The sequence below is a fragment of the Aythya ferina genome (genome assembly GCF_964211825.1).
Source record: "Aythya ferina genome assembly, chromosome: 17".
Lineage (NCBI taxonomy): Eukaryota > Metazoa > Chordata > Aves > Anseriformes > Anatidae > Aythya > Aythya ferina.
This window is the reverse complement of record NC_140316.1, coordinates 13972519-13981613: the sequence shown is the minus strand read 5'-3', so window position 1 is coordinate 13981613 and position 9095 is coordinate 13972519. Positions and strand designations below refer to the sequence as shown.

At 52.3% G+C, this 9095-nt stretch overlaps 1 protein-coding gene across 1 annotated transcript; it reads right to left on the bottom strand.

The window, feature by feature from the left end:
* Positions 1-207: 207 nt before the first annotated feature.
* ALDH2 (aldehyde dehydrogenase 2 family member) lies at positions 208-9028 on the bottom strand. The gene is made up of 13 exons (XM_084491544.1): positions 8852-9028; positions 8046-8150; positions 6936-7076; positions 6654-6733; positions 6033-6144; positions 5067-5195; positions 4424-4537; positions 3941-4043; positions 3086-3270; positions 2572-2736; positions 2088-2245; positions 1440-1554; positions 208-599 (listed from the first exon to the last, which is right to left on the bottom strand). The coding sequence occupies exons 1-13, from the start codon at positions 8981-8983 to the stop codon at positions 567-569; spliced, it is 1572 nt and encodes a 523-aa protein (XP_084347670.1). The 5' UTR covers positions 8984-9028; the 3' UTR covers positions 208-566.
* Between the last annotated feature and the right edge of the window lie 67 nt (positions 9029-9095).

Genomic DNA, 9095 nt, shown 5'->3' with positions numbered 1-9095 from the left:
TCTCGCGAGAGTTGCGGTGGCACCGCCCGCGGCTCTGAGGCGAAGCCGTGAGGGGAGGCGGGGCCGGGCCCCGCCCCGGGAGTGGAAAGCACAAATTAAAGGGAATAAATCCAATAAATCGCAATAAATCGCACATTTCTCCCTATATTCGTGTCCCGCCTCAGCTCACTGCCACCCCCCCGTGCTCCAGCAGAAGGCAGGGGCAGCTTTAGTGACAAAACTCTTTATTGTGCGCAGGTACAAAAGGGGAGCACCCCTCACGCAGCACGGGGGGGGGCGCCGCGAAGCGCTTACAAAGCTACCGCAAACAAGCAAATAAATGATTTTCTGGGGGAATCAACCCAAAACATTCATCAGCTGCAACAGGAGCACGGCCCCGTTACCACATGGCTGCAGTAGGCTGAAGGCAGAGCTCCTCCGGGCACCTTCCGAAGCATTACATGTAATTTCTTAATGCAGAGTTACACGGCTGCCACCTAAGCTTGGCGTGTGACAGAGGCTTCCTTTGCTTTATTCCTCACAAAGCTGCATAGGTGTCCTCCACACGTGGCGGAGGCTGTTGTCCTTTAGGAGTTTTTCTGGGGGATTTTGATGGTTACCTGGAGAAAACAAAGTCACAATTCACCTTCCTGCAGCACCCCACTGAGGGGAGGCAGAGACAGGGGCCAGCCTGTCCCTGGTGGTGGTCACTGACGGGGTCAGGAGAGCTGTCCTAAGAGGCAGGGGAAGCTCAGAGGTGGTCCCTGCACCTCTCCAGAGGTTCCCCTGCTCGCCAGGAGCCATGCGAGCTCCCTGCCAGGCACATGCTGGAAGCCCTGACCCGTTCCAGACCTCGTGCTGGATCACGAGCTGCAGGCAAACCACCTCAGCCCACGAGCTCCATCACCCTTCAGACACTACGCTGCGAGCAGCCCTTCTGCCTCGCCTTTCAGGAAGTTATTCAGCCTGTGGATTGCCCAACACCAGCAGTGCTGCTTGAGAGCGGCATTAAGGGCTGGGGGTCACTGCCCAAATTCCCCCTCCTGAGCGCTAAGCACCCAGTTTTCATCTGCAAGTTTATACACAGAAAAGCTTCCACCCCACTGACACACCCCCAGCACAGGTTCTCTCTCTCTGGTCTCCACAAAATAAGCTGGCAGAGCCAGCAGGCTTCCACTCCTTACAGTGAGAGACAGCTAAACTGTGCCAAGTGGTGCAGGCAATTGGTAATCTGTCAGTCAGATCACGTACCCTTGCTTTCTAAAGCTGTACAAAACAAGACTAGCTTTCTGTTTTAAATGGTTACACGGAGTTTTGTTTGTGTTACTTCAAAAGTGCAGCTCCAAGTTTGGTTCAAGCATTAGAAAGAACTGTGACTCCCAGGCCCACACCAGCAGGCACAGAGACAATTTGGAGCTACAGCAGAGGGCTGGCAAGTACTCACATAGGGGGATACTCACATTTTTCACCTCTACATATGCCTCCAGACCATATTCTCCCAGCTCTCGCCCGTTCCCAGATGCTTTGTAGCCACCAAATGGGGCTTGTGCACCAAACACATCATAGCAGTTCACCCTGAAAAGGAAAGCACAAGTCAAGCACCTGCAGTTTCAGAACCGGGTAATCGAAGAGCTTTTTCCACAGCAAATGGACATCTCAGCTGTTTACAGCAGAGGGACGGATGAATTTCTAGACATGATTTCCCCACTTGTTAGCTATCTCAATCATCAGAATTAATCAATACCGGAACCTCATCTTTATCAGCCAGGAAGCAGAACACCATGAAATTAATTCGTGTCTTGCACCACACAAGCCCAGAGCCTTGCGGGAGCTGCTGTCATTGCCAACTGCAGTGCTTCAGTTCTGCTCCCCCGTCCCATTCACTAATTCACAATGAGAGCGTGGAAGCTTAATATTCCTAAATTTCACCCAAAGTAGCACTGCAGTTGAAGGTCTGATGTTACATTCGGTGAGGTACTTGTATCCAAATTTGATCCAATTTGATCCAAAGCACAGACAGGCTATCAGAGAGCAAGTGTAACAAGAAATCACAGCGCACAAGGAAGCTGCCAGCACTTTAGGGAGGGAAAAAAAGCATCAAGGCTCACCAAACTGTCCCAGCTCGCAGGGCCTGAGACACATAGTTAGCTTTGTCAAGGTCCTTTGTAAAGACTGCTGCTGCCAGACCATACTTGGAGTCGTTTGCTCTCTCAATTACTTCCTCAATTGTTTTGAACTTCAGAATCTGCATGACAGGCCCAAATATCTGCAAGACCCAAACAGAGCAAGTGAAAAAGTGTGAAGTGGTCCCAGGAGAGGCTGTGGTTGATGCTGGAGCTGTGTGCGTATGTTGGAAGTTGCACAGGACACTACATTCAAAGTATCAGTGTGTCACCTCCCATATCATGAAGCACCCAGCATGTAATTTGGAGGGAATTTTGCTGCGCTAACTTCCTAAAAAGCGCCAAGTTTCTCTTTCTATTCTCTTTTCCTGAACGTCCCGTGCTTTCAGACCTGATTCTTTCTCCACCAGCGGGTGCAAAGGGACAAAGAAGTGTGAAGCTGAGGGCAGGAAGGTGCCGCAGGTCTCACCTCTTCCCTGGCGATCGTCATGTTGTCCTGCACCTCTCCAAAGACAGTTGGCTGGATGAAGTAGCCTCTGTCTGCAGCAGGGCTGCCACCACACAGCAGCTTGGCTCCTTCCCGCTGCCCGGCACTGATGTAGCCAAGGATCTTCTTATACTGCTCTTCGTCCACCTAAGAGCCATCGGGACAGACAGATCAGCTCAGTGTTTGCTGGGGGAAAAAAAAAGGGTTCAACTGCAGCCCCTCCAGCACGCAGCTGGGCTCTGGCAGTTCCCAATTTCACTAGGTTGCCAAGCCAGCTTCAAAGGGAGATGAGGATTTTTAAGTGCCAGTTTCAAGGGGAGGTTTTGGAATAATCAGAACATTAATTAGCTTCTCCCTCCTGGTGGTAATGGGCACAGTTCAAAGGAGATGAACTGGGAGACTAGACGATACCTCTCGCCCTGACCTACTGATGCCCAGTGACTCAAAATCAGGATAATTTAATGAGATAACAGTTCCAGACATCTCCTGCTCTCACCTGAGGCCCCTGCTCCGTTTTAAAGTCAAACGGGTTTCCAACCACCCTGGACTTGGCCTTCTCAACGCTCCTCTCCACAAACTCTTGATATATATCTTCCTGGACGTATGTTCGGGATCCGGCACAGCAGCACTGCCCTTGGTTGAAGAAGAGGGCAAAGTGGGCTTGATCCACAGCCCAGTCCACTAAGATGGGGAAGAAGAGAAACAAAACCAGCCCAAGTCAGTAAGTGACTTTTTTTTGAACTATTATCATGCCAGCTACTGGAGCATCAGTGACACCAGGTCCTTTCTGATGGTATTTTCTATGCTTTGGTAGTTAGACACAGATTTAATCAGCATAAAGACCCATTAGAGTATCCCATAATGGACAAAAAAAATCTGATCTGAGGTGAATTCTAGTTCTTATTTGAAATTAACAGATATTAAAGATGAGTTAGTTTGGATCTAGCAGAATTTCCTTCCTTACTAAGGCATTTGGTTCATCCAGATCAAAAATGAACTTATATGCAAGAGGTGAGAGAACCAGAACTGCGTAACAATAAAAAAGGGGAGGTAAGCACTAAGAGAAGTAAAACAAAACGGAAAAAGCTGAAGGATGATACAGAAACAATTCTCATTTGCTGATAACTGAGCTTCTCCCCAGTCCTGGGAAAGAAGTGGGAGTGAAGAAGTCCTGCTACACAAACACGGCAGCTGCAGCAGGAGGCACAGAGACTTCACGGAGAGAAACCAGCCAGGTGGTGTCAGAGCTGGGGACACACGATACAGGAGAGGTTTCTTTCTCCCTCCAGCTCTGCTTGCAGAAAGCCAGCGCGAAACGAACAGACCAAACACTCCGCCAGCAGGTGCTTACTGTCGGCATCAGACATGATGATGTTTGGACTCTTCCCTCCGAGCTCCAGCGTCACCCGCTTCAGGTTACTCTCTGCTGCAGCCTTCTGGATCAGGTGCCCAACCTGCAGCAGGACAAGAGGCGTTAGGGACTGCCCCCAGCCCACATAACACCCGGCAGGGCGGCTGGTTTTAGGTCCCAGTCAGCAGTTTAGCAGTAATCCCTTCACGGTCAGGGCTTTACGGGAAGTCCTCCTAGAGTTTCACCTCCAGCACAAAGCAGATCGAGGAAGACAATAGGAAATACTCTAAAGAAAGCACCTGAAAAGAGTCTTAGGCAAAGGAAAATTCAACGCCACGCTGTAAAGGCAGCTGCATTTCTTGAAGGAAGTTGTAGAAGGCAACACACCTCCGGTATTCGTACAAAAGAAGCCATACAGGAATGAGATGATCTTTATGTTGATCTTTATGTCCCAAGGGCTTAAAGGTAAAGGCTCCCCCTCACCTCTGTGGAGCCCGTGAAGGCCACTTTATCTACGTCCATGTGGGAAGAGATGGCAGCCCCCGCAGTGGGCCCGTAGCCGGGGATGATGTTCACCACGCCTGGGGGGAATCCGGCCTGCAGGTTCACAGCAGGAGAGGGCAACGTTATTCCTTCCGTAAATCAAGGATTTCACCCACATTCAGCTGTCGGTAACGCTCTGATATGCCTCCCACAAAGAACAGAGCCTTTCCTAGCTCATTTCTTTTCCCAGGTCTTCAGCTTTAACGCTTAATTTCCAAGAAGCAGGACAATTCCTCACCCCACCCTGCACCCTAAACATGGCTGGGAGCTCTATATTATTTCAGCTTTTATTTTAGCACATATTTGAGCTTTCTAATCACCCTGAAGTTTATTTAACTGAACCTCGGAGTCCCTCCCTAAATCAACGAGGACGTTCTCTGCACATGCATTAATGAAGATGAAGGTGTTTGAATGCTGTGGGTTTTTTTTTACTGACCCAAACTCTAAGATACCCAAACCCTAAGATATCCAAGGCAATCTGGCATTTCTCCAGACCAGACAGCCCTCTTCTGTTCCTGTCACATTACCCCCAACTCCAGCAGTTCTGGCGAGTCGGCTGATGGAAACCCAGCCCTTCCCTCACCTCCTTGATCAGGTTTGCTACGTAGAGGGCACTCAGGGGGGTTTGCTCCGCCACTTTCATCACGATCACGTTCCCAGTAGCCAGGGCAGGCCCCAGTTTCCACGCCTGCATCAACAGCGGGAAGTTCCACTGGAAAAGAAGAAATTTGCTGAGCTTGCAGGTTCCAATTACCGAGCTTTATTCAAATCTGCAGGTGCAGCACCTATGGAAGCAGCCTCTGAACCTTCCCTAGCTGCGGTTTTTGGCTCCTTTTCAGGCACTGTCTTCTGCTTGCCCAGGAAAACTGTACTGACATGTGAAGCCTCTCAGTACCACTGCGAAACCACAGCTTTTTTGGAATTAATCCTTTACCCTCCATTTAGCCATTAATTTTTTTTTTCATGTTTTGAAAGAAACCCTTTGTAATGCCAGGGCAGCGCTCGCAGACCGGTGAGGCATTTCCATTCAGCTCTTGTGCAATGCAGACACAAAACCTGTGCAAACACAGCGTGCAACAACCAGAACGTGGCTGCTCCTACAAGCAGGTATCACCCTCCATGGATCGTTGCATCCACGGGGCCTTGCTGTTGCCAAACCTCGTTGCCCTGCTTGCTGCCAGTTCCAGAAACAAGACCAGTTACATAAAACTGAGTTTTGCATGCTAGTTCTCTATTTCCTCATCACACAGACTACCACCTAGCATTAAAAACAGAAGTCTAAACTTAACTGTGGCTCTGAGATAATAAAGGGGCTAATTTTTATTTATTTATTTTTGCAGCTGATACAAAATAAATCTTACCCATACCCCAAGAAATCAACAAGTAGGTCTGTGCTGCCAGAGCAAAGTAGCAGCCCTCCCAGCTGGAGCGAGGATCACGTTATTTTTAGCATTGGAAGGAAGCAGCGCTTCAAACAGCCTTGCATTTTAAGATACCTCCTCGTTGTAACACTCAGTTCCTGACATTTTTCAGGACCTATTTTACTGACCGGGATTATCTGTCCACAGACTCCCACGGGCTCATGTCTCGTGTAGCAGAAGAAGTCCCCGTCTAAAGGGATGGTTTTGCCGTGGAATTTATCAGCCCAGCCTGCAAAGTACCTGGCAACAAGAAAGTTTTGCTCACTGAATTGAAAAACAGAAAACAAGAAAGATTCCCCCCTGCTGTTTGCTTTCCTCCCTTCTTCTGTCACTTCATACAGCGCACGCTAATGCAGGTATTTCCCAGGAAGGTGATTTTAAGAGTGGACAGTAAGTGCAAACTTTCATCTCGCATGTTTGCCAGCGATTTGTATGGCATCTGGTGTGTCAGTCCTGCACCCGACCAAAGCTTACTCCATTTGTGTAAGTTCTGCATGTGGTCAGAGAGCAACAGACGCAGAACAAGAGCCCTTTGGAAAAAATCTCAGGAAGAAAATTCCTTTTGTTTGTACTTAACCAAAAAAAAAAAAAGGTAAGAAAGAGATGGAAACAGATTGAAATGGCCAGATAATACCAAGGGGTCGAAACCAGCCTGAATCAGAGGCATCAGAGGCTCAGCTTCCACAGGCAGCCGAGCAGGAGTGTGGGGCACAAAGCGACCACGCTGTCAGTACAGCTTCTGCGCCTACCTGAGACATTTGACCACCATGTCCAGATCCACCAGGTAGGAGATGGAGTAGGGTTTGCCATTATCCAGAGTTTCCAGCGCCTACAAAAGACATTGAGATTGCCTGAAGCACGGGATGGGAAAAAAATCACGTCCAGATTTCGATTTGATTCTCAAGACCCAAGACTACCTCCCAAGACCACCTCCCTGTCCCCTGCAGCTGTGGCTGACGTCCTCGCTGCACTGATGGGCGCCCACCACCCGTCTCTGCCCCGGCTGAGGGCCCACGGAGCGCGATACGCACCGCCAGGTAAGCCCGGTCCCTCTCAATCAGGTCAGCCAGGCGATTCAGCAGCTTCCCGCGGTGAGAAGCATCCATCCTCCTCCAGGGCGAGCCCAGCTGGAAAGCTGCCCTGGCTGCCTTAACAGCCTTGTCCACATCGGCCTGTAGAGGAGCCCAGGAAAGGTGGGTGAGGAAGAAGCAACCAGCTCCTGCCTCCCTCTCCCAGCACAGCTGATGTCCTCCCTGGGCTCCAGGAGGAAACACCACCTGCGCCTCTTATTTCAGCTATGTGGAGTGCAAATATTGACGTTATTCCTGCAATATCCTCTGCTGGGTTAATATTTTCATCATAGAACGAGGCAAGGAAAGAGCTCTAGAAGTCTGCTTTGACACTCTTTCAGGGTTTGACTTCACCAGCACAGTCTAAAGCACTTTTTTCCTTGATCAAGTGTCTCTAATCCCTCATTTTGTCCAGTCGGGACATTAATTTGGTTTTAGTTGTTCTTCTGTTCTGGCTTGCTGTAATGGTCTCGCCAAGACAAGCCGCTGTGCCATGGGCGAGCAAACAACAAAGGGTTCCCTCACTCACCCCTCCCCTGGGGAATACAGACGAGTTTCCAGCCTGGAGGATGAGCCCCAAATTGCTGGGAAACAAAACCTTGCTCTGCCACAGACTCCCAGGAGGGCCTTGCATAGAGCACAGGGCAATTATACGGCTGCTCCCAACCCTTTCTCTTTCATTTCTTAACTCCCCCGGGCTGGGGACAGTCTCCCACTCCATGTGTGCAGCACGGGGAGGCCGTTCAGGCACCACTGCCCTTCTGCCTCCTCTCCTGCCGTGACTCTGGGTCACGCTCCCACCACAGCAAGGGGCTCAGCGTTCACCCCTGCCTGGCCCAGCAGCTCCCACCCACGGCTGCTCCTCCACAGCCCAGGCTCCACTCCGCTCTGTCTGCTCCTCCCCACCCTTTCCAGTCCCAGCTTGCCACTGGGAAGAGGCAAAGCCGGAGGGTTTTGTGAGAGCCGTGCTGGGGAAGGACAGCAGCAGCCCTGCACGTGGCATCGGTGCAGGTCAGCCGCTCCACGATCCCTGCGTGCTGCAAACAAACAGATCTCAGAGGGATTATTTACCTTATCACCCTCGGCAACCTGGCAGATAACTTCTCCTGTCGCGGGGTTGATAGTTGGGAAGGTTTTCTTACTGACTGCATCGTGCCACTCATTATTTATGAAAATCTGGAAGGAAGGCAGCAAAGCAGGGTCATGCCTCGGAGGCAAACCGAGGGGAATCACTGGGAGCTTTCATTTGTTTGCTGGCTTCCCAGCAGGCTGCTTAATTCAAGGGGCTCAGCTTGCGGGGGCTCCAAAACCACACGGATCTGGAGGCGATGTTCTGGCCCAGACGGAACAGCAGCTGCCAGCCAACAAAAAGGATCCACACCGCTGCAGTTCCCCTCTCACCGGGTCCTTCCAAAGCCCTGGGGAGCCTCGGGCAGCGGCACCGAGCCCATTTCACCCGCGGTACCGGGGCTGCATTGCCCCCAGCAGCCGGTGCCGGGCAGCCCGGGGAGCTGCGGGGACTTTGCTCGGGCACGGCCGGGCCCGGGGCAGCGGGGTCGGCCTGGGGCGGGCCTGTTCTCGCCGAGCTCCGAGCCACGGCCGCGGGGAAGGAGCGCCCAGCCCGTGTCGCGACACCCACCTATATCGGGACAACCACCCATATCGGGACACCCACCCATCTGTGTCGGGACGCCGGCCCAGCCACATAGGGACACCCACCTATGTCGGGACACCCCCAGCCGTGTCGGGACACCCCCCTATGTCGGGACACCCCCCCAGCCATACGAGACACCCACTTACATCGGGACACCCCCAGCCGTGTCGTGACAGCCCCCCACCTTCCCCCCAGCCTGCCCGCCCCCCTAGGCCGACCCTACCTTGTTGTAGGCGATCTCGGGGCGCGGGTTGGGCGCGGGGATGGGCGAGGCGGCGGCGGCGGCCGAGAGCGGAGCCCCCGGGCGGGCCGGGCCCCGGCAGAGCCGGGAGGAGCGCAGCAACAGCCGCAGCATCGCCGCCACCGCCAGCACCGCGTACGCCACGCGCCACGCCCCCTTTGCGTGGCCACGCCCCCCTCCCGTTCATCACCACGCCCCTTTCCATTCATAACCGCGCCCCCTTTCA

Coding starts and splice junctions, on each gene's coding strand:
- ALDH2 (XM_084491544.1), bottom strand. CDS start 8,983: ATGCTGCGGCTGTTGCTGCGCTCCTCCCGGCTCTGCCGGGGCCCGGCC. Junction 3,271..3,940: donor CATCATGTCTGATGCCGACA/GTAAGCACCTGC, acceptor TCCCCATCTTAG/TGGACTGGGCTGTGGATCAA. Junction 600..1,439: donor CATATGTAGAGGTGAAAAAT/GTGAGTATCCCC, acceptor TGTTTTCTCCAG/GTAACCATCAAAATCCCCCA.